Source organism: Oncorhynchus mykiss, chromosome 4 (genome assembly GCF_057628025.1).
Source record: "Oncorhynchus mykiss isolate SJ-2025 chromosome 4, ASM5762802v1, whole genome shotgun sequence".
Classification (NCBI taxonomy): Eukaryota; Metazoa; Chordata; class Actinopteri; order Salmoniformes; family Salmonidae; genus Oncorhynchus; species Oncorhynchus mykiss.
Window position 1 is genome coordinate 5,532,501 of NC_143025.1, and position 24,000 is coordinate 5,556,500.

General features: G+C 45.0%; 2 protein-coding genes across 7 annotated transcripts in view; one reads left to right on the top strand and one right to left on the bottom strand.

Moving 5' to 3' along the window:
• LOC110515904 (myelin regulatory factor) overlaps window positions 1-24,000 on the bottom strand; it is a 142,449-nt gene that overhangs the window by 78,287 nt on the left and 40,162 nt on the right. For 2 of the 6 annotated variants that reach the window (XM_090230936.1, XM_036968500.2), the window contains exons 2-7: window positions 12,077-12,167; window positions 11,371-11,649; window positions 7,752-7,813; window positions 2,042-2,258; window positions 1,401-1,477; window positions 603-738 (exon numbers count right to left, since the gene is read on the bottom strand). In XM_090230936.1, the coding sequence (XP_090087062.1) occupies window positions 603-738; window positions 1,401-1,477; window positions 2,042-2,258; window positions 7,752-7,813; window positions 11,371-11,649; window positions 12,077-12,167 (862 nt within the window). Of the gene's footprint in view, window positions 1-602; window positions 739-1,379; window positions 1,478-2,041; window positions 2,259-7,751; window positions 7,814-11,370; window positions 11,650-12,076; window positions 12,168-24,000 lie in introns of all 6 variants that reach the window. The other 4 variants (XM_036968502.2, XM_036968501.2, XM_036968499.2 and 1 more) reach the window with 2 other exon arrangements.
• On the top strand, window positions 2,382-3,638 carry LOC149983680 (uncharacterized; the record flags this gene model as incomplete). Its single annotated transcript, XM_090233393.1, has 2 exons — window positions 2,382-2,660; window positions 3,192-3,638. Coding segments are annotated over 2 exons (603 nt in total), but the record flags the coding sequence as incomplete, so codon positions are not given.

A 24,000-nucleotide genomic window follows, 5' to 3' on the forward strand; every position in this document is an offset into this window, starting at 1 on the left:
TCCTCTATAACAGAAACAACACTATCCTCTATGTCCTCTATAACATAAACAACACTATCCTCTATGTCCTCTATAACAGAAACAACACCATCCTCTATAACAGAAACAACACTATCCTCTATAACAGAAACAACACCATCCTCTATAACAGAAACAACACCATCCTCTATGTCCTCTATAGCAGAAACAACACTATCCTCTATAGCAGAAACAACACTCTCCTCTATAACAGAAACAACACCATCCTCTATGTCCTCTATAGCAGAAACAACACTATCCTCTATAACAGAAACAACACTATCCTCTATGTCCTCTATAACAGAAACAACACCATCCTCTATGTCCTCTATAACAGAAACAACACTCTCCTCTATAACAGAAACAACACTATCCTCTATGTCCTCTATAACAGAAACAACACCATCCTCTATGTCCTCTATAACAGAAACAACACCATCCTCTATAACAGAAGTTCTATGTCCTCTATAACAGAAGCAACACTATACTCTATAACAGAAACAACACTCTCCTCTATAACAGAAACAACACTCTCCTCTATAACAGTCCTTTCAGGTGATAGAGGGTGACAGAGAAACACTCACAGTTCTTTGCAGTTGACGTCGTACAACGGAGTCCACTTGTTCTGCTGGTGCGGCTGCCACTTTATACACTGGTAGTTGGGATCCAGGTAGGAGTTATCAGCATCCGCCATCAAACCTGGGCCAGAAACAATGTCTACTGCGTAAGGGGGAAACACAAGATTACATTTTAATCTACACATTTTTGATGCCTTTTTTGTTTTGTACATTTTCTCAGGTTGGATCCTCCAGCTAGTAGTTCTGGAAAACCTGATGATTTTGGTAAATGGTAGTGGGTACGACCAGATATAAGAATGAGGTAATGGAGAAATAGAGAGAAGGAAAGAAAGAAAAAAAGAAAGAAAGAGAGACAGAGAGAGGGTGAGAGAGAGAGAGAGAGAGAGAGAGAGAGAGAGACAGACAGACAGACAGACAGACAGACAGACAGACAGACAGACAGACAGACAGACAGACAGACAGACAGACAGACAGACAGACAGACAGACAGACAGACAGACAGACAGACAGACAGAGAGGGTGAGGGAGAGAGAGAGAGAGAGAGAGAGAGACAGAGAGAGAGAGACAGACAGACAGACAGACAGACAGACAGACAGACAGACAGACAGACAGACAGACAGACAGACAGACAGACAGACAGACAGACAGACAGACAGACAGACAGACAGAGAGGGAGGGAGAGAGGGAGAGAGAGGAGAGAGGGTGAGGGAGAGAGACAGAGAGAGAGAGAGACAGAGAGAGAGAGAGAGAGAGAGAGAGACAGACAAAGATATGCCTGCCTACCTGGCTCTTGTTTGATGATACCTGTGAGGATCTGAGAGTTGAGGCTGTTCGGAGAGTCAGAGGGTTTTCTCTTCTTTGTCTGGTGGACTGGTATCCCACTGTAAACACACACACACACACACACACACACACACACACACACACACACACACACACACACACACACATACACATACACACACACACACACACACACACACACACACACACACACACACACACACACACAAATGTGTGTCCTCAAATGTAGTGAAATTAAGCATTTCCATTCAGAGACTGATCGATCCGCTATAACATATTATATGATTTGTTATCTGTTTTCCTCTCTTTCTCTAACCTCTCCTCCTCCCTTCCTCCCTCCCTCTGCCCTCCCTCCCTCTGCCCTCCCTTCCTCTCTCCCTCTGCCCTCCTCCCTCCCTCTACACCCCCTTCTCCCTCCCTCCTTCACTCCTGGCCCTGCTGTGTGCTGCAGTTCCTGGTGACACCCCTTATCAAACATCTTTCTCACCTCCCTCTTCTCTCTCTCTTACCATCCTTCCATCCCTCTCTCATCCATCTCTCCCTCCCTCTCTCCTACACCCATTTCTCACAGCTGGCCCTGCTGTGAGTGCTGCAGTAGTAAGTGATTGGATGATTGATTGATTGGTTGATCGATCACTCACTCCTGCTGTTGAAGGAGTTGATGCATCAGCTGAGTCTGTTGCAGGTCTTGTCCACTCCCACTGGAGGCGGGTCCAACAGGGTACTGTGAGATCATTGGCTCGGCCTTCAGGTACATGTCCCGGTGCATGTTGGGATAGCCGTGGCCATGTGGGGGTAGAGGTGGCGGGGTCATGTGACACATGTTCTCTGGTGTCATGGTCCTCAGCATATGAGTGTCTGGAAGACAGGGAGGAAGACAGGGAGGAAGACAGGAAGGAAGACAGGGAAGAAGACAGGGAGGAAGACAGGAAGACAGGGAAGAAGACAGGGAGGAAGACAGGAAGACAGGGAGGATGACAGGAAGACAGGGAGGAAGAAAGGAAGACAGGGAGGAAGACAGGGAGGAAGACAGGAAGACAGGGAGGAAGACAGGAAGACAGGAAGACAGGAAGACAGGGAGACAGGGAGGAAGATAGGGATGAAGACAGGAAGACAGGGAGGAAGACAGGGAGGAAGACAGGAAGGAAGGAAGACAGGGAGGAAGACAGGAAGACAGGGAGGAAGACAGGGATGAAGACAGGGAGGAAGACAGGGATGAAGACAGGGATGAAGACAGGGATGAAGACAGGAAGACAGGGATGAACACAGGGATGAAGACAGGAAGACAGGGATGAAGACAGGAAGACAGGGAGGAAGACAGGGATGAAGACAGGAAGGATGGAAGACAGGAAGGAAGACAGGAAGACAGGGAGGAAGACAGGGATGAAGACAGGGAGGAAGGAAGACAGGAAAAAAGACAGGAAGACAGGGATGAAGACAGGGATGAAGACAGGGAGGAAGACAGGGATGAAGGCAGGGAGGAAGACAGGAAGATGGGGATGAAGACAGGAAGACAGGGATGAAGACAGGAAGACAGGGAGGAAGACAGCAAGGAAGACAGGGATGAAGACAGGAAGACAGGGAAGAAGACAGGGAGGAAGGCAGGGAGGAAGACAGGAAGACAGGGATGAAGACAGGAAGACAGGGATGAAGGCAGGGAGGAAGGCAGGAAGGAAGACAGGGAGGAAGACAGGAAGACAGGGATGAAGGCAAAGGAGGAAGGCAGGAAGACAGGAAGACAGGGAGGAAGACAGGAAGACAGGGATGAAGACAGGAAGACAGGGATGAAGGCAGGGAGGAAGGCAGGAAGGAAGACAGGGAGGAAGACAGGAAGACAGGGATGAAGGCAAAGGAGGAAGGCAGGAAGACAGGAAGACAGGGAGGAAGACAGGAAGACAGGAAGACAGGAAGGAAGACAGGAAGACAGAAAGACAGGGAGGAAGACAGGAAGACAGGAAGACAGGCAGGAAGACAGGAAGACAGGGAGGAAGACAGGAAGACAGGAAGACAGGGAGGAAGACAGGAAGACAGGGAGGCAGACAGGAAGACAGGGAGGAAGACAGGAAGACAGGAAGACAGGGAGGAAGACAGGAAGGAACATGTTTAGGCGTTTAATCTTTAGTTTTAAATGTTTCAAGGTCTGTTCTGACAATAGCTAGCTGGTCAACCTTCAAATCTGGTCAACCTTTAAATCTGGTCAACCTTCAAATCTGGTCAACCTTCCCATCTGGTCAACCTTCAAATCTGGTCAACCTTCCCATCTGGTCAACCTTCAAATCTGGTCAACCTTTAAATATGGTCAACCTTCCCATCTGGTCAACCTTCAAATCTGGTCAACCTTCAAATCTGGTCAACCTTCCCATCTGGTCAACCTTCAAATCTGGTCAACTTTCCCATCTGGTCAACCTTCAAATCTGGTCAACCTTTAAATATGGTCAACCTTTAAATATGGTCAACCTTCAAATCTGGTCAACCTTCAAATCTGGTCAACCTTTAAATCTGGTCAACCTTCCCATCTGGTCAACATTCCCATCTGGCCAAACTTCCCATCTGGTCAAACTTCAAATCTGGTCAATCTGTAAATCTGGTCAACCTTTACATCTGGTCAACCTTCCAATCTGGTCAACCTTCAAATCTGGTCAACCTTTAAATCTGGTCAACCTTCCCATCTGGTCAACCTTCCCATCTGGTCAACATTCCCATCTGGTCAAACTTCAAATCTGGTCAACCTTCAAATCTGGTCAACCTTCCCACCTGGTCAACCTTCCCACCTGGTCAACCTTCCCACCTGGTCAACCTTCCCATCTGGTCAACCTTCCCACCTGGTCAACCTTCAAATTTGGTCAACCTTCCCATCTGGTCAACCTTCCCACCTGGTCAACCTTCCCATCTGGAAACCTTCCCACCTGGTCAACCTTCCCACCTGGTCAACCTTCCCATCACTAAGATCTATATCCAATATTGTCATATTATATTTAATTCCTCATCTAGTGTGTAATCAGTCCAGGTTCCCTCCACCTTAGGCTAATGGTACTTTCCATTGTTCCTTCCTGGAGCTCAGCCAATCAGATAAGACCTTCCCGCACCTTCTCACTGATGGGAAAGACCAACACAGGTGGACGTGAGCACATTGTGTTGACGTATGCAGGCTACATTGTGAGTTTGTATAGCCTACTACAACGTGTATTGGAATTCAGAAATAAACCTAGAATTTCAGTGAGAAATGTATTGAAATATATTAAATGAAATCCAGCTATTATGACAACATTTCACAGTTCCATCAGGTATTTAATAAAGCAGATTTTAGAATCTAGATTCCACATCAAAACACGATTTTCCACAGAGCGAAAAAAAACAACAACATTTAATTTATTTAAGTTCTATGATCAAATTTCGTCTCCAGATAAATTGGATAAAGTTTAAAACAATAAATGACACAGGAGCTTTTCTCTGTAAAGAATGTATTGATTTACACCAACTTATTAACTACATTTTGTCCAACTCTTGTTCTTCCATTTAAATGACCAGAAGAGATCAGTAAAATCTATTGATCTGAACAGAAGCACGGCAGAGAGAGACGGACGGACGGACCGTATGAGTCTACACCTATTTTACCTGTGGAGAGACATACTGCACAACTATGCACTGTCCCAAATGGCGCCCTATTCCCTACATAGTGCACTAATTTCAAACAGAGCCCTATGGTCCCCAGTGGCCCTGTTCAAAAGTAGTGCACTATATAGGGAATAGGGCGCCATTTGGGACAGTAATTCCGTCTGTAAGTATATACTACACACCTACCTGTGTAGAGATACTGATTCATCAGTCTATCTCTCCGGCTCCACTCCCTGTTTTACCACTGATCTGACTCATCGTAGTCCTCCGATGAGTCTAGAGTCACCAAACACTTCCTGACTAACTAACTCCCTGTCTGACTGAGTCACCAAACACTTCCTGACTAACTAACTCCCTGTCTGACTGACACCAAACACTTCCTGACTAACTAACTCCCTGTCTGACTGAGTCTAGAGTCACCAAACACTTCCTGACTAACTAACTCCCTGTCTGACTGAGTCTAGAGTCACCAAACACTTCCTGACTAACTAACTCCCTGTCTGACTGAGTCTAGAGTCACCAAACACTTCCTGACTAACTAACTCCCTGTCTGACTGAGTCACCAAACACTTCCTGACTAACTAACTCCCTGTCTGACTGAGTCACCAAACACTTCCTGACTAACTAACTCCCTGTCTGACTGAATCACCAAACACTTCCTGACTAACTAACTTCCTGTCTGACTGAGTCTAGAGTCACCAAACACTTCCTGACTAACTAACTCCCTGTCTGACTGAGTCACCAAACACTTCCTGACTAACTAACTCCCTGTCTGACTGAGTCACCAAACACTTCCTGACTAACTAACTCCCTGTCTGACTGAGTCACCAAACACTTCCTGACTAACTAACTCCCTGTCTGACTGAGTCTAGAGTCACCAAACATTTCTGTTTTTCTTGTTTTCGCTCTAGTTCTCTCTCTCTCTCTCTCTATTAATGGTCTTTTTTCTGTTCTTGACTAATTTGTGTTCGAGGCAGGAGAAAGGCAGGGGTGAGAGAGAGAGAGGAGAGACAGGGGTGAGAGAGAGAGAGGAGAGGCAGGGGTGAGAGAGAGAGAGGAGAGACAGGGGTGAGAGAAAGAGAGGAGAGACAGGGGTGAGAGAGAGAGAGGAGAGACAGGGGTGAGAGAGAGAGAGGAGAGACAGGCGCGAGAGGGAGAGGAGAGACAGGGGTGAGAGAGAAAGGAGAGACAGGGGTGAGAGAGAGAGAGAGGAGAGACAGGGGCGAGCAGGAGAGGAGAGACAGGGGTGAGAGGGAGAGGAGAGACAGGGGTGAGAGAGAGAGAGGAGAGACAGGGGCAAGAGGGAGAGGAGAGACAGGCGCGAGAGGGAGAGGAGAGACAGGGGTGAGAGAGAGAGAGAGGAGAGACAGGGGTGAGAGAGAGAGAGGAGAGACAGGGCGAGAGGGAGAGGAGAGACAGGGGTGAGAGAGAGAGGAGAGACAGGGGCGAGAGGGAGAGGAGAGACAGGGGTGAGAGAGAGAGAGAGAGAGGAGAGACAGGGGTGAGAGAGAGAGAGGAGAGACAGGGGCGCGCGAGAGAGAGGAGAGACAGGGGGTGAGAGAGAGGAGAGACAGGGGGTGAGAGAGAGAGAGGAGAGATGGGGGTGAGAGAGAGGAGAGACAGGGGGTGAGAGAGAGGAGAGACAGGGGGTGAGAGAGAGGAGAGACAGGGGGTGAGAGAGAGGAGAGACAGGGGTGAGAGAGAGGAGAGACAGGGGGTGAGAGAGAGGAGAGACAGGGGGTGAGAGAGAGAGAGGAGAGACAGGGGGTGAGAGAGAGAGGAGAGGCAGGGGTGAGAGAGAGAGAGGAGAGACAGGGGCGAGAGAGAGAGAGGAGAGACAGGGGCGAGAGAGAGAGAGAGAGAGGAGAGGCAGGGGGTGAGAGAGAGGAGAGGCAGGGGCGAGAGAGAGAGAGAGGAGAGTCAGGTGCGAGAGAGAGAGAGAGAGAGAGAGAGAGAGAGGAGAGACAGGGGGTGAGAGAGAGGAGAGGCAGGGGCGAGAGAGAGAGAGAGGAGAGGCAGGGGCGAGAGAGAGAGAGGAGAGGCAGGGGGTGAGAGAGAGGTGAGGCAGGGGCGAAAGAAAAAGAGAGAGGAGAGGCAGGGGCGAGAGAGAGAGAGGAGAGGCAGGTGCGAGAGAGAGAGAGAGAGAGGAGAGAGACAGGGGCGAGAGAGAGAGAAGAGAGGCAGGTGCGAGAGAGAGAGAGAGAGAGAGGAGAGACAGGGGCGAGAGAGAGAGAGAGAGAGAGGAGAGGCAGGTGCGAGAGAGAGAGAGAGAGAGGAGAGGCAGGTGCGAGAGAGAGAGAGAGAGAGAGGAGAGGCAGGTGCGAGAGAGAGAGAGAGGAGAGACAGGGGCGAGAGAGAGAGGAGAGGCAGGGGGTGAGAGAGAGAGGAGAGGCAGGGGCGAGAGAGAGAGAGGAGAGACAGGGGCGAGAGAGAGAGAGGAGAGACAGGGGCGAGAGAGAGAGGAGAGGCAGGGGCGAGAGAGAGAGGAGAGGCAGGGGCGAGAGAGAGAGAGAGGAGAGGCAGGGGCGAGAGAGAGAGAGGAGAGGCAGGTGCGAGAGAGAGAGAGGAGAGGCAGGTGCGAGAGAGAGAGGAGAGGCAGGGGAGAGGATAGGCAGGGGCGAGAGAGAGAGAGGAGAGGCATGGGCGAGAGAGAGAGAGAGAGGAGAGGCAGGGGGTGAGAGAGATAAAGAAATGATAGGCAGGGGCGAGTCAGGGAAAAAGAGGGCTCAGACTTACCATTGACCTGCTGAGGGGAGTACGGCTCAGAACTGGAGTCTGGGGGGGACTCTGGGAGGCTCCTGGAACATCCAGAAATATTCGCAAGGTTGGGATAAAGCACACACTTTGTTGATAGCTTGCTTTATTAAGGAAACACTTAATCTACTATAACTTTTCAAGATCTAGAACCTTCTAAAATACAGAGAGGGTCACAGCGCTGTACGAAGCGCATCGTACTGTGACACGTTCTGTTTTTAGAAAGTTCTAGATCTTGAAGACTTGATTTCTGACGTGCAAAAAAAAAACCATGTTGGGACTGTTCCAAACAGTGGACTAATGAAATAAACATTCACAAGATAGCTTTTGAGTGGAATTTCCCTTTAAAGGGGCAATCTGAGGTGGCTACATCCATTTGTTTGTACTTATAAATTAATGATATGTACCTATTGATTGTTGAAGAATATAACTTGTGAATGCCTCATGAGTTTAGTTCAACTGTCGTACCCCCATCAGAACCCAGAATATAAACTTGTTTAACTCCAATGTTTGTAAACAAAGTCAATGTAAATAAACACTATACAGCTCATGGTTTAAAACTATAATGTTTATATCACGGATGGTCAAGCTTTGCATCTATACTTCTGTCTATGAATTTGAGAGTGGTTAACATTTCTCATTCCCCCATCAGATTTATTTTGGTTTTTAACAGAAACAGCGGCCGCGTTGTTATTGTTTAAACTAAACTAAACTAAATTAAATTAAACTAAGGAAATCACGTTGTTATTGTTTAAACTAAGGAAAACTAAACTAAACTAAACTAAACTAAGGAAATCACGTTGTTATTGTTTAAACTAAGGAAAACTAAACTAAACTAAACTAAACTAAGGAAATCACGTCGTTATTGTTTAAACTAAACTAAACTAAACTAAACTAAACTAAACTAAACTAAATTAAACTAAGGAAATCACGTCGTTATTGTTTAAACTAAACTAAACTAAACTAAACTAAACTAAACTAAATTAAATTAAACTAAGGAAATCACGTTGTTATTGTTTAAACTAAGGAAAACTAAACTAAACTAAACTAAACTAAGGAAATCACGTCGTTATTGTTTAAACTAAACTAAACTAAACTAAACTAAACTAAACTAAACTAAACTAAGGAAATCACGTGGTTATTGTTTAAACTAAGGAAAACTAAACTACACTAAGGAAATCACGTGGTTATTGTTTAAACTAAGGAAAACTAAACTACACTAAGGAAATCACGTGGTTATTGTTTAAACTAAGGAAAACTAAACTACACTAAGGAAATCACGTGGTTATTGTTTAAACTAAGGAAAACTAAACTACACTAAGGAAATCACGTGGTTATTGTTTAAACTAAGGAAAACTAAACTACACGAAGGAAATCACGTGGTTATTGTTTAAACTAAGGAAAACTAAACTACACTAAGGATTGCTGCTTGAGGATGAATGTAAGTGTCTCTGGATAAGATTTTACATGTTTTTCTTCTAAAATGATAGTTCTGGTTTTTTTCATAAGGAGAAAACTGTGATATGTTCTCCAGTTAGTTTGTGACTGATTACAAGTTATTTCCATTGAGTCTATCCTGTCCGTGCGGTTTCTGTAATATGACTCGTTTCTGATATCACCCTCCCTCCGGTCTTCGCTGGTTTAGTGGAGTTAATCAAGCACTGATTACAAAACGGAACTGAACTATGGTGTCAGTCTGGTTTCACTGTGTGATGAAGGAATCGTCATTGTAGAAATTACCACCCCCAAACACATGTGGCTCTGAGAGCTCCTCCACCTTCAACATGCTCTATGAATCACGTCTCCTCCCTGACCCAGTCCCTTACACATCTCCTCCCTGACCCAGACCCTTACACATCTCCTCCCTGACCCAGACCCTTACACATCTCCTCCCTGACCCAGTCCTTTACACATCTCCTCCCTGACCCAGTCCCTTACACATCTCCTTCCTGACCCAGCCCCTTACACATCTCCTCCCTGACCCAGCCCCTTACACATCTCCTTCCTGACCCAGCCCCTTACACATCTCCTCCCTGACCCAGCCCCTTACACATCTCCTCCCTGACCCAGCCCCTTACACATCTCGTCCCTGACCCAGTACCTTACACATCTCCTCCCTGACCCAGCCCCTTACACATCTCCTCCCTGACCCAGTCCCTTACACATCTCCTTCCTGACCCAGCCCCTTACACATCTCCTCCCTGACCCAGCCCCTTACACATCTCCTCCCTGACCCAGTACCTTACACATCTCCTCCCTGACCCAGCCCCTTACACATCTCCTCCCAGTACCTTACACATCTCCTCCCAGACCCTTTACACATCTCCTCCCTGACCCAGTCCCTTATACATCTCCTCCCAGTCCCTTACACATCTCCTCCCTGACCCAGCCCCTTACACATCTCCTCCCTGACCCAGCCCCTTACACATATCCTCCCTGACCCAGTCCCTTACACATCTCTCCCTGACCCAGTACCTTACACATCTCCTCTCAATACCTTACACATCTCCTCCCTGACCCAGTCCCTTACACATCTCCTCCCTGACCCAGTACCTTACACATCTCCTCTCAATACCTTACACATCTCCTTCCTGACCCAGTCCCTTACACATCTCCTCCCTGACCCAGTCCCTTACACATCTACTCCTAGTCCCTTACACATCTCCTCCCTGACCCAGCCCCTTACACATCTCCTCCCTGACCCAGTCCTTTACACATCTCCTCACTGACCCAGCCCCTTACACATCTCCTCCCAGTACCTTACACATCTCCTCCCAGACCCTTACACATCTCCTCCCAGACCCTTACACATCTCCTCCCAGACCCTTACACATCTCCTCCCAGTACCTTACACATCTCCTCCCAGACCCTTACACATCTCCTCCCAGTACCTTACACATCTCCTCCCTGACCAAGTCCCTTACACATCTCCTCCCTGACCCAGCCCCTTACACATCTCCTCCCAGTACCTTACACATCTCCTCCCAGACCCTTACACATCTCCTCCCAGACCCTTACACATCTCCTCCCAGTACCTTACACATCTCCTCCCAGACCCTTACACATCTCCTCCCTGACCCTTACACATCTCCTCCCAGACCCTTACACATCTCCTCCCTGACCCTTACACATCTCCTCCCAGACCCTTACACATCTCCTCCCAGACCCTTACACATCTCCTCCCAGACCCTTACACATCTCCTCCCTGACCCAGTCCCTTACACATCTCCTCCCAGACCCTTACACATCTCCTCCCTGACCCAGTCCCTTACACATCTCCTCCCAGACCCTTACACATCTCCTCCCTGACCCAGTCCCTTACACATCTCCTACCAGACCCTTACACATCTCCTCCCTGACCCAGTCCCTTACACATCTCCTCCCAGTCCCTTACACATCTCCTCCCTGACCCAGTCCCTTACACATCTCCTCCCAGACCCTTACACATCTCCTCCCTGACCCAGTCCCTTACACATCTCCTCCCTGACCCTTACACATCTCCTCCCAGACCCAGTCCCTTACACATCTCCTCCCAGACCCTTACACATCTCCTCCCAGACCCAGTCCGTTACACATCTCCTCTCTGACCCTGTCAACTCACCCAGGTGCGTAGTTTCCTCTGTGTTCAGGCTTGATGTGGTGCTGCTGGTTCTGGTTCTGCTGGTGGTGCTGTTGCCCCAGGCAAGGGTAGTTGTTGTGTCTCAGCAGGCCCAGAGGAGGGGGTGGGGGATAGGGTGTCTGGTGGGGCTGGGGGTTTCCTTGACGTAGGGAGATAGGGGAGCTCACGCCACACAATAGATTCCCAGCGGAGGAGACTCCGGCCTGGGTTAACGAGTAGGAGTTAGCCCCTGGGGCACCGCTGTGGACCTCAGAGAAACAGCTGGAAAAACACAGAGACAAAAAATACAGTTGTGTTTCGTTATTATCAGTTCTGTTGGAAATGTTATGTTATGAATTTGTTGTTGTTTATTTTAATTAATTGAACCTTTATTTAACTAGGTTAGTCAGTTAATTAAGAACAAATTCTTAAAGTCCAGGTGTTTTTTTTTATCTGTTTGGTGCCAAAAGAAGATGACCCAGGTTAGAAAAAGTTGTTGTTGGGTTGTTTTTATAAGCTGATCCCAGATCTGTTTGGGCTGTAGACAACTCCTATGGTTAAGGTACAAAATACAGCAACAACTGATCTGGGAACAGGGTCATATTCATTAGAAAATAAACTGAAGAAAGAGAAAAGCGGACTGACGTGGAGGGGACGACCTGAAACACGTTATTGTCATTTGATCCGGCTATCGCTCTGAGTCACTCACATGTCAGTGCTGTCGTCCTCCTTACCGATGTAGTCCTCCAGGATACTGGTGTCAATGTTCGCTGGCTCCAAGGAGCTGGTAATATCATGTCCTACAGAGAGAGAGAGGTAATATCATGTCCTACAGAGAGAGAGGTAATATCATGTCCTACAGAGAGAGAGGTAATATCATGAACTACAGAGAGAGAGAGAGGTAATATCATGAACTACAGAGAGAGAGGTAATATCATGTCCTACAGAGAGAGAGGTAATATCATGAACTACAGAGAGAGAGGTAATATCATGAACTACAGAGAGAGAGGTAATATAATGTCCTACAGAGAGAGAGAGAGGTAATATCATGAACTACAGAGAGAGAGGTAATATCATGAACTACAGAGAGAGAGGTAATATCATGAACTACAGAGAGAGAGAGAGGTAATATCATGAACTACAGAGAGAGAGGTAATATCATGACATACAGAGAGAGAGGTAATATCATGAACGACAGAGAGAGAGGTAATATCATGTCCTACAGAGAGAGAGAGAGGTAATATCATGAACTACAGAGAGAGAGGTAATATCATGAACTACAGAGAGAGAGGTAATATCATGTCCTACAGAGAGAGAGAGAGGTAATATCATGAACTACAGAGAGAGAGGTAATATCATGTCCTACAGAGAGAGAGGTAATATCATGAACTACAGAGAGAGAGAGAGGTAATATCATGAACTACAGAGAGAGAGGTAATATCATGAACTACAGAGAGAGAGAGAGGTAATATCATGAACTACAGAGAGAGAGAGAGGTAATATCATGTCCTACAGAGAGAGAGGTAATATCATGTCCTACAGAGAGAGAGAGGTAATATCATGAACTACAGAGAGAGAGGTAATATCATGAACTACAGAGAGAGAGAGAGGTAATATCATGAACTACAGAGAGAGAGAGAGGTAATATCATGTCCTACAGAGAGAGAGAGGTAATATCATGAACTACAGAGAGAGAGGTAATATCATGAACTACAGAGAGAGAGGTAATATCATGAACTACAGAGAGAGAGAGAGGTAATATCATGTCCTACAGAGAGAGAGGTAATATCATGACATACAGAGAGAGAGGTAATATCATGAACTACAGAGAGAGAGGTAATATCATGAACTACAGAGAGAGAGAGAGGTAATATCATGAACTACAGAGAGAGAGGTAATATCATGAACTACAGAGAGAGAGGTAATATCATGAACTACAGAGAGAGAGAGAGGTAATATCATGTCCTACAGAGAGAGAGAGGTAATATCATGAACTACAGAGAGAGAGGTAATATCATGAACTACAGAGAGAGAGGTAATATCATGAACTACAGAGAGAGAGAGAGGTAATATCATGTCCTACAGAGAGAGAGGTAATATCATGACATACAGAGAGAGTCGGTTTGGGAACTGCCATCATGTTCAACATTTTCTCTTTTGATGAACTTTAAAATGTACAGAAGGTCAACTGATGTCAAACAGGATGTAGGATTCAAAACGACTCTTTAGAGACGACATCATGGAGAATTGGGTCTGTGGGGACCAGATGGTGTGTGTGTGTGTGTGTGTGTGTGTGTGTGTGTGTGTGTGTGTGTGTGTGTGTGTGTGTGTGTGTGTGTGTGTGTGTGTGTGTGTGTGTGTGTGTGTGTGTGTGTGTGTGTGTGTGCAGAAACCAAGAGTTGAGTTGGTGCCGTCAGGTGGTTTTATGGTTGAGTACAGATGACTCTGTGATTAATTACCCAGATGTACCAAGTTCCCTCTTGGGTTGTAAATTAATTACCCAGATATACTTGGTTTGTAATTTAATTACCCAGATGTACCAAGTTCCCTCTTGGGTTGTAATTTAATTACCCAGACATACTTGGGCTGTAATTTAATTACCCAGACATACTTGGGCTGTAATTTAATTACCCAGACATAGTTGGGCTGTAATTTAATTACCCAGACATACTTGGTTTGTAATTGAATTGCCCAGACATACTTGGGCTGTAATTTAATTACCCAGACATACTTGGTTTGTAATTTAATTACCCGGACATACTTGGGCTGTAATTTAATTACCCAGACATACTTGGATTGTAATTTAATTACTCAGACATACTTGGGCTGTAATTTAATTACTCAGACATACTTGGGCTGTAATTTAATTACTCAGACATACTTGGGTTGCGTTTCTACTTTTTCATCACTTCCTCTCTTTCTGTCGTATTTAAAAAAAATATTCCTAATATACTACGCATTGCTACCAAAACACCTCCTCCTCCTTCACCTCCTCTTTCACCTTCTCCTCCTTCACCTTCTCTTTCACCTCCTCCTCCTTCACCTCCTCTTTCACCTCCTCCTCCTTCACCTCCTCTTTCACCTCCTCCTCCTTCACCTTCTTCTCCTTCACCTCCTCTTTCACCTCCTCCTCCTTCACCTCCTCTTTCACCTTCTCCTCCTTCACCTCCTCTTTCACCTCCTCCTCCTTCACCTCCTCTTTCATCTCCTCCTTCACCTCCTCCTCTTTCATCTCCTCCTCTTTCACCTCCTCCTCCTTCACATCCTCCTCCTTCACCTCATCCTCTTTCACCTCCTTCACCTCCTCCTCATCCTTCACCTCCTTTACCTTCTCCTCCTCTCCTCCTTCATCATGCAACAGCGACTCTTTATACTGGAAGCTAGTACAGGTGTTGCGTAGTTTACTGGGTATACTGGAAGGTAGTGCTGGTTTCAGTGTTGGTGTGTGAAATAATTAATCCCTCTATTCTTTCCCCCCCTCTCACCTCCACTCCTCCTTTCATCCCCCATTCCCCTCCTCTCACTCCATCCAGGGACGTGGGAGCATATTCACCCCTTCTCAGCGAAAGCTCCCTAAATCCCAAACACATGATCCAACCCCATAATCCCCATTAACACACCCACCCATACTTTCACTAAAAGGTAACTTTTTTTGTGGGGGGGGGGGGGTTGAGTGAGTGTGAGAATGAAGAGGTGGAGAAGGGGGTGGAGGGTGTTCTACCTGGAACCAAAAGGGTTCTACCTGGAACCATTAAGGGTTCTACCTGGAACCAAAAGGGGTTCTTCAAAGGGTTCTCCTGTGGGGAGAAGTACCTTTTTAGATTTTAGATAGCAACTTTTTTTCTGTACCCACAAAACCCCAGACCGCTCCCTCTTTGTCTGTCTCTGTCTCTCTCTCTCTCTCTCTCTCTCTCTCACCATCTCTCTCTGTCTGTCTCGCTCTCTATCTCTCACCCTCTCTCTCACCCTCTCTCTCTCTATCTCTCAATCTCTCACCCTCTCTCTCTATCTCTCATCAACTCTCTCTATCTGTATGTCTGTCTCTCTCTCAATTCAATTTCAATTTAAGGGGCTTTATTGGCATGAGAAAAACATGTTTACATCTCTCTCTCTCTCTCTCTCTCTCTCTCTCTCTCTCTCTCTCTCTCTCTCTCTCTCTCTCTCTCTCTCTCTCTCTCTCTCTCTCTCTCTCTCTCTCTCTCTCTCTCTCTCTCTCTCTCTCTCTCTCTCTCTCTCTCTCTCTCTCCCAGTCTTTGATAAATTAAGCTGCTACTCAGTTCGGAATGTCAAGAATTTATCTGTTAGTGTTGGATAAACTATTTTATTTTTCTCTCTCTCTCTCTCTCTCTTTCTTCCCCCTCTGTCTCAAAACACTTTAAAATCTCACTGATCAGTGCTTAGGCACCTCTCCCTTACAAAGAAGAGAGCAAGATAGAGTGTGAAAACAGTTATAGATGGGATATCTCGGGGTTAAAAGTTATTGGTACACTCTTAAAAAAAAGATGCTATCTAGAACCTAAACGTTTTTTTGGGCTGTCCCCATAGGATGAGTCTTTGGGGTTCTATTTGGAACTTTCTCCAGAGAGGGTTCTACATGGAACTCAAAATAGTTCTATCTGAAAACAAAAAGGGTTTTTACATGGGACCAAAAGTTTTTTACATGGAACCAAAAATGTCTCTCCTATGCGGACAGCCAAAGAACCCTTTGAAAGCATTTTTAACTAGTAGTGTAGGACAATGGGACAGGTTAACAACTGCCTTAGCCTGGGGCTAACAGCTGCCTTAGCCTGGGGCTAACAGCTGCCTTAGCCTGGGGCTAACAGCTGCCTTAGCCTGGGGCAAACAACGGCCTTAGCCTGGAGCTAACAGCTGCCTTAGCCTGGGGCTAACAACTGCCTTAGCCTGGGGCAAACAACTGCCTTAGCCTGGGGCTAACAACTGCCTTAGCCTGGGGCTAACAACTGCCTTAGCCTGGGGCAAACAACTGCCTTAGCCTGTGGCTAACAACTGCCTTAGCCTGGGGCTAACAACTGCCTTAGCCTGGGGCAAACAACTGCCTTAGCCTGTGGCTAACAACTGCCTTAGCCTGGGGCAAACAACTGCCTTAGCCTGGGGCAAACAACTGCCTTAGCCTGTGGCTAACAACTGCCTTAGCCTGGGGCAAACAACTGCCTTAGCCTGGGGCTAACAACTGCCTTAGCCTGGGGCTAATATGGCAATAATATAACAGTGTGCATGTCAGTCTCTCTTGGCTCAAAGTAGAGTAGAGATTGACTGTATCAATTATTGTTTTAGTGAGAAAATATGAATTTGTTAAAAATGCAATATTGTCTGTATAATCAATTTACATATCATATAGCTCTGACAGACATACTTACCCCCCCAGACAATGCAACCAGGGGTCTCTTCACTGTTCCCAAATCCAGAGCAAATTCAAGGCAACGCACAGTATTACAGTGCCTTGCGAAAGTATTCGGCCCCCTTGAACATTGCGACCTTTTGCCACATTTCAGGCTTCAAACATAAAGATATAAAACTGTATTTTTTTGTGAAGAATCAACAACAAGTGGGACACAATCATGAAGTGGAACGACATTTATTGGATATTTCAAACTTTTTTAACAAATCAAAAACTGAAAAATTGGGCGTGCAAAATTATTCAGCCCCTTTACTTTCAGTGCAGCAAACTCTCTCCAGAAGTTCAGTGAGGATCTCTGAATGATCCAATGTTGACCTAAATGACTAATGATGATAAATACAATCCACCTGTGTGTAATCAAGTCTCCGTATAAATGCACCTGCAATGTGATAGTCTCAGAGGTCCGTTAAAAGCGCAGAGAGCATCATGAAGAACAAGGAACACACCAGGCAGGTCCGATATACTGTTGTGAAGAATTTTAAAGCCGGATTTGGATACAAAAATATTTCCCAAGCTTTAAACATCCCAAGGAGCACTGTGCAAGCAATAATATTGAAATGGAAGGAGTATCAGACCACTGCAAATCTACCAAGACCTGGCCGTCCCTCCAAACTTTCAGCTCATACAAGGAGAAGACTGATCAGAGATGCAGCCAAGAGGCCCATGATCACTCTGGATGAACTGCAGAGATCTACAGCTGAGGTGGGAGACTCTGTCCATAGGACAACAATCAGTCGTATATTGCACAAATCTGGCCTTTATGGAAGATTGGCAAGAAGAAAGCCATTTCTTAAAGATATCCATAAAAAGTGTCGTTTAGAGTTTGCCACAAGCCACCTGGGAGACACACCAAACATGTGGAAGAAGGTGCTCTGGTCAGATGAAACCAAAATTGAACTTTTTGGCAACAATGCAAAACGTTATGTTTGGCGTAAAAGCAACACAGCTCATCACCCTGAACACACCATCCCCACTGTCAAACATGGTGGTGGCAGCATCATGGTTTGGGCCTGCTTTTCTTCAGCAGGGACAGGGAAGATGTTTAAAATTGATGGGAAGATGGATGGAGCGAAATACAGGACCATTCTGGAAGAAAACCTGATGGAGTCTGCAAAAGACTGAGACTGGGACGGAGATTTGTCTTCCAACAAGACAATGATCCAAAACATAAAGCAAAATCTACAATGGAATGGTTCAAAAATTAACATATCCAGGTGTTAGAATGGCCAAGTCAAAGTCCAGACCTGAATCCAATCGAGAATCTGTGGAAAGAACTGAAAACTGCTGTTCACAAATGCTCTCTATCCAACCTCACTGAGCTCGAGCTGTTTTGCAAGGAGGAATGGGAAAAAAATTCAGTCTCTCGATGTGCAAAACTGATAGAGACATACCCCAAGCGACTTACAGCTGTAATCGCAGCAAAAGGTGACGCTACAAAGTATTAACTTAAGGGGGCTGAATAATTTTGCACGCCCAATTTTTCAGTTTTTGATTTGTTAAAAAAGTTTGAAATATCCAATAAATGTCGTTCCACTTCATGATCGTGTCCCACTTGTTGTTGATTCTTCACAAAAAAATACAGTTTTATATCTTTATGTTTGAAGCCTGAAATGTGGCAAAAGGTCGCAAAGTTCAAGGGGGCCGAATACTTTCGCAAGGCACTGTATACACGATCACATGAAACTGCCTTTCTCCTAACAAAAGCACTACCTCACAGCACAATGCCTCTCCTCTATCTGACCTAAATAATTATTATCTTATGTATATGTACTGATGTGGGTAACTGTCAGTAATATCTAATAATCAATAATATAGATGTAGAGCTTTCAAATCAAATCAAATTGTATTTGTCACATGCGCCGACTACGAATACAACAGGTGTAGTAGACCTTACAGTGAAATGCTGAATACAACAGGTGTAGTAGACCTTACAGTGAAATGCTGAATACAACAGGTGTAGTAGACCTTACAGTGAAATGCTGAATACAACAGGTGTAGTAGACCTTACAGTGAAATGCTGAATACAACAGGTGTAGTAGACCTTACAGTGAAATGCTGAATACAACAGGTGTAGTAGACCTTACAGTGAAATGCTGAATACAACAGGTGTAGTAGACCTTACAGTGAAATGCTGAATACAACAGGTGTAGTAGACCTTACAGTGAAATGCTGAATACAACAGGTGTAGTAGACCTTACAGTGAAATGCTGAATACAACAGGTGTAGAACCTTACAGTGAAATGCTTACTTAGGGGTAGCCTAGTGGGGTAGCCTAGGGGTAGCCTAGTGGGTAGCAGGGTAGCCTAGTGGTTAGAGCGTTTCACTGTAACTGTAGTAACCGGAAGGTTGCAAGTTCAAACCCCCGAGCTGACAAGGTACAAATCTGTCGTTCTGCTCCTGAACAGGAAGTTAACCCACTGGGCCGTCATTGAAAATAAGAATTTGTTCTTAACTGACTTGCCTAGATGAATAAAGGTAAAAAAAAATAAAAATTATTAACCAACAATGCAGTTTTAAGAAAATACAACAACTAAACAGTAAGAGATAAGAAAAACAAATAATTAAATAGAAGCAGTAAATAACAATAGTGATTATTGTTGGACTTCGTACTTCGGCGATGTCCTTTACAAAATATCCCCCCGACACTCTACTCAGCAAACTGGATGCAGTCTATCACAGTGCCATCCGTTTTTATCACCAAAGCCCCATATACTACCCACCACTGAGACCTGTACGCTCTCGTTGGCTGGGCCTCACTACATAGTCGTCGCCAAACCCACTGGCTCCATGTCATCTATAAGTCTATGCTGGGTAAAGCCCCGCCTTATCTCAGTTCACTGGTCGCCATAGCAACACCTACCCGTAGCACGCGCTCCAGCAGGTACATTTCACTGGTCATCCCCAAAGCCAATTCCTACTTTGGCCACCTTTCCTTCCAGTTCTCTGCTGCCAATTACTGGAACGAACTGCAAAAAAACAAACTGCAAAAATCTCTGAAACTGGAAACACTCACAGATCACTGCACCTGTACATAGCCCATATGTAAATAGCCCATCCAACTACCTCATCCCCATACTGTATTTATTTATGAATTCTGCTCCTTTGCACCCCAGTATCTCTACTTGCACATCTATCACTCCAGTTTTTTAATTGTTATATCGTAATTGCCACTATGGCCTATTTTATTGCCTTTACCTCCCTAATCCTACCTCATTTACACACACTGTATTATTAATGTGTAACTCTGTGTCGTTGTATGTGTCGAACTGCTTTGCTTTATCTTGGCCAGGTCACAGTTGTAAATGAGAACTTGTTCTCAACTAGCCTACCTGGTTAAAAAAGGTGAACTAGCCTACCTGTTTAAATAAAGGTGAACTAGCCTACCTGGTTAAATAAAGGTGAACTAGCCTACCTGGTTAAATAAAGGTGAACTGGCCTACCTGGTTAAATAAAGGTGAACTAGCCTACCTGGTTAAATAAAGGTGATCTGGTCTACCTGGTTAAATAAAGGTGAACTAGCCTACCTGGTTAAATAAAGATGAACTAGCCTACCTGGTTAAATAAAGGTGAACTGGCCTACCTGGTTAAATAAAGGTGAACTGGCCTACCTGGTTAAATAAAGGTGAACTGGCCTACCTGGTTAAATAAAGGTGAACTAGCCTACCTGGTTAAATAAAGGTGAACTGGCCTACCTGGTTAAATAAAGGTGAACTAGCCTACCTGGTTAAATAAAGGTGAACTAGCCTACCTGGTTAAATAAAGGTGAACTGGCCTACCTGGTTAAATAAAGGTGAACTGGCCTACCTGGTTAAATAAAGGTGAACTAGCCTACCTGGTTAAATAAAGGTGAACTGGCCTACCTGGTTAAATAAAGGTGAACTGGCCTACCTGGTTAAATAAAGGTGAACTAGCCTACCTGGTTAAATAAAGGTGAACTGGCCTACCTGGTTAAATAAAGGTGAACTAGCCTACCTGGTTAAATAAAGGTGAACTGGCCTACCTGGTTAAATAAAGGTGAACTGGCCTACCTGGTTAAATAAAGGTGAACTAGCCTACCTGGTTAAATAAAGGTGAACTGGCCTACCTGGTTAAATAAAGGTGAACTGGCCTACCTGGTTAAATAAAGGTGAACTAGCCTACCTGGTTAAATAAAGGTGAACTGGCCTACCTGGTTAAATAAAGGTGAACTAGCCTACCTGGTTAAATAAAGGTGAACTAGCCTACCTGGTTAAATAAAGGTGAACTAGCCTACCTGGTTAAATAAAGGTGAACTGGCCTACCTGGTTAAATAAAGGTGAACTAGCCTACCTGGTTAAATAAAGGTGAACTAGCCTACCTGGTTAAATAAAGGTGAACTAGCCTACCTGGTTAAATAAAGGTGAACTAGCCTACCTGGTTAAATAAAGGTGAAATAAAACATAAAGACAAAAACGAACAAAGAAAAAGATTCAAACTGGATCAGGTTATCAGTCAACCTACCAGGGTAGTTACAAACAGAACAGGAATGAAATCATCAACACGTATTGATCACATCTTTACTAATGCTGCAGAAATGTGCTTGAAAGCAGTATCCAGATCCATCGGATGTAGTGATCACAATATAGTAGCCATATCTAGGAAAACCACCGTTCCAAAGGCTGGGCCTAATATTGTGTATAAGAGGTCATACAATACGTTTTGTAGTGATTCCCATGTTGTTGATGTAAATATTTGCTGGTCTGTGGTGTGTAACGAGGAGCAACCAGGCGCTGCTGGTCTGTGGTGTGTAACGAGGAGCAACCAGACGCTGCTGGTCTGTGGTGTGTAACGAGGAGCAACCAGACGCTGCTGGTCTGTGGTGTGTAACGAGGAGCAACCAGACGCTGCTGGTCTGTGGTGTGTAACGAGGAGCAACCAGGCGCTGCTGGTCTGTGGTGTGTAACGAGGAGCAACCAGACGCTGCTGGTCTGTGGTGTGTAACGAGGAGCAACCAGACGCTGCTGGTCTGTGGTGTGTAACGAGGAGCAACCAGACGCTGCACTTGACACATTTATGAACTTGCTTATTCCAGTTATTAATAAGCAGGTACCCATTAAGAAAATGACTGTAAAAACTGTTAAATTCCCTGTGGATTAATGAGGAATTGAAAAATGTTATGGTTGAGAGGGAAAAGGCAAATACGTCTGGCTGCACAACCGTTTGGCGAACTGCAAATTGAGAAAGCATGCGACTAAACCGAATGAAAAGAAGAAGAAACTACACTATGAAACAAAGATAAATGACACGAAGAATGACAGTAAAAAGCATTGGAGCAACATTCAATTACATTTTGGGAAAAAGACAAACTCCAAGCTCCATCATTCAACGAATTAGATGCTTCATCACAAAACCAACTGATATTGAAAACGACTTTAATGATTTTTTTTTTCTTTGACAAGATGCCAGCAACAAACACATCCAAGTATATCTGACCAAATTATGAAAGGGAAGAAGCGTAATTTTGAATTCAGTAAAGTGTGTGTGTGTGTGGAAGAGGTAAAAGAAATCAACAATGACAAACCACCGGAGCCTGACAACTTGGATGGAAAATTACTGAGGATAATAGCGGACGATATTGCCACTCGTATTTGCCATATCTTCAATTTAAGCCAACTAGAAAGTGTGTGGCCCTCAGGCCTGGAGGGAAGCAAAAGTCACTCCTCTACCTAAGAATAGTAAAAGCCCCCTTTACTGACTCAAATTGGTGACCAATCAGCCTGTTACCAACCCTTAATAAACGTTATTTTCAAATGGTGTTTGACCAGATACATTGGTATTTTACAGGAAGCAAATTGACAACAGACTTTCAGCGTGCTTATAGGGAAGGACATTCAACAAGCACAGCACTTAGACAAATGACTGATGATTGGCTGAGAGAAATGTATGATAAAAACATTGTGGGAGCTGTTTTGTTAGACTTCAGTGCGGCTTTTAACCGCAGTGTTGTTGAAAAGAAACGTATGTGTTATGGCTTTTTGTGGATAAAGAGTTGCCTGTCTAACAGAACACAGAGGGTGTTCTTTAATGGAAGCCTCTCAACCATAATCCAGGTAGAATCAGGAATTCCCCAGGGCAGCTGTCTAGGCCCTTTACTTTTTTCAATACTTACTAACGACCTGCCACTGGCTTTACGTATATGTATGTATGTGGATGACTCAACACTATACATGTCAGCTACTACAGTGACTGAAATGACCACAACACTTAAAGAGGTGCAGATAGTTTCAGAATGACAAGACAGGGAATTAGTTAACGAAGATCATTGTATTTGGGACAAATCATTCACTAAACCCTAAACGTCAACTAAGTCTTGTAATAAATAATGTGGAAATTGAGCAAGTTGAGGTGACTAAAACCGCTGTTCTAAGGCAGGTCCAACAGGTCCTAGTTTCTACCTTCTTAACAACACTATCAACAAGGCAGGTCCTACAGACCCTAGTTTCTACCACTATCAACAAGGCAGGTCCTACAGGGCCTAGTTTCTACCTTCTTAACAACACTATCAACAAGACAGGTCCTACAGGCTCTAGTTTCTACCTTCTTAACAACACTATCAACAAGGCAGGTCCTACAGGCCCTAATTTTGTCACACCTGGACTACTGTTCAGTCATGTAGTCAGGTGCCACAATGTGGGACTTATAAAAATTACAACTCAGAACAGGGCAGCATGGCTGGCCCTTAGATGTACACAGAGAGCTAACGTTAATAATATGCATGACAATCTCTCCTGGCTCAAAGTGAAGGAGAGATTGACTTCATCACTACTTGTATTTATGACATGTTGAATGTACCGAGCTGTCTGTTTAAACTACTGGCACACAGCTCAGACACCCATACATACCCCACAAGACATGTCACCAGAAGTCTGTTTAAACTACTGGCACACAGCTCAGACACTCATACATACCCCACAAGGCATGTCACCAGAGGTCTGTCTAAACTACTAACACACAGCTCAGACACCCATACATACCCCACAAGACATGCCACCAGTGGTCTGTTTAAACTACTGGCACACAGCTCAGACACCCACCAGAGGTCTGTCTAAACTACTAACACACAGCTCAGACACCCATCCATACCCCACAAGACATGTCACCAGTGGTCTCTTCACTGTCCTCAAGTCCAGAACAGACTATGGGAGGAGCACAGTACTACATAGAGCCATGACTACAGGGAACTCTATTCCACAGTA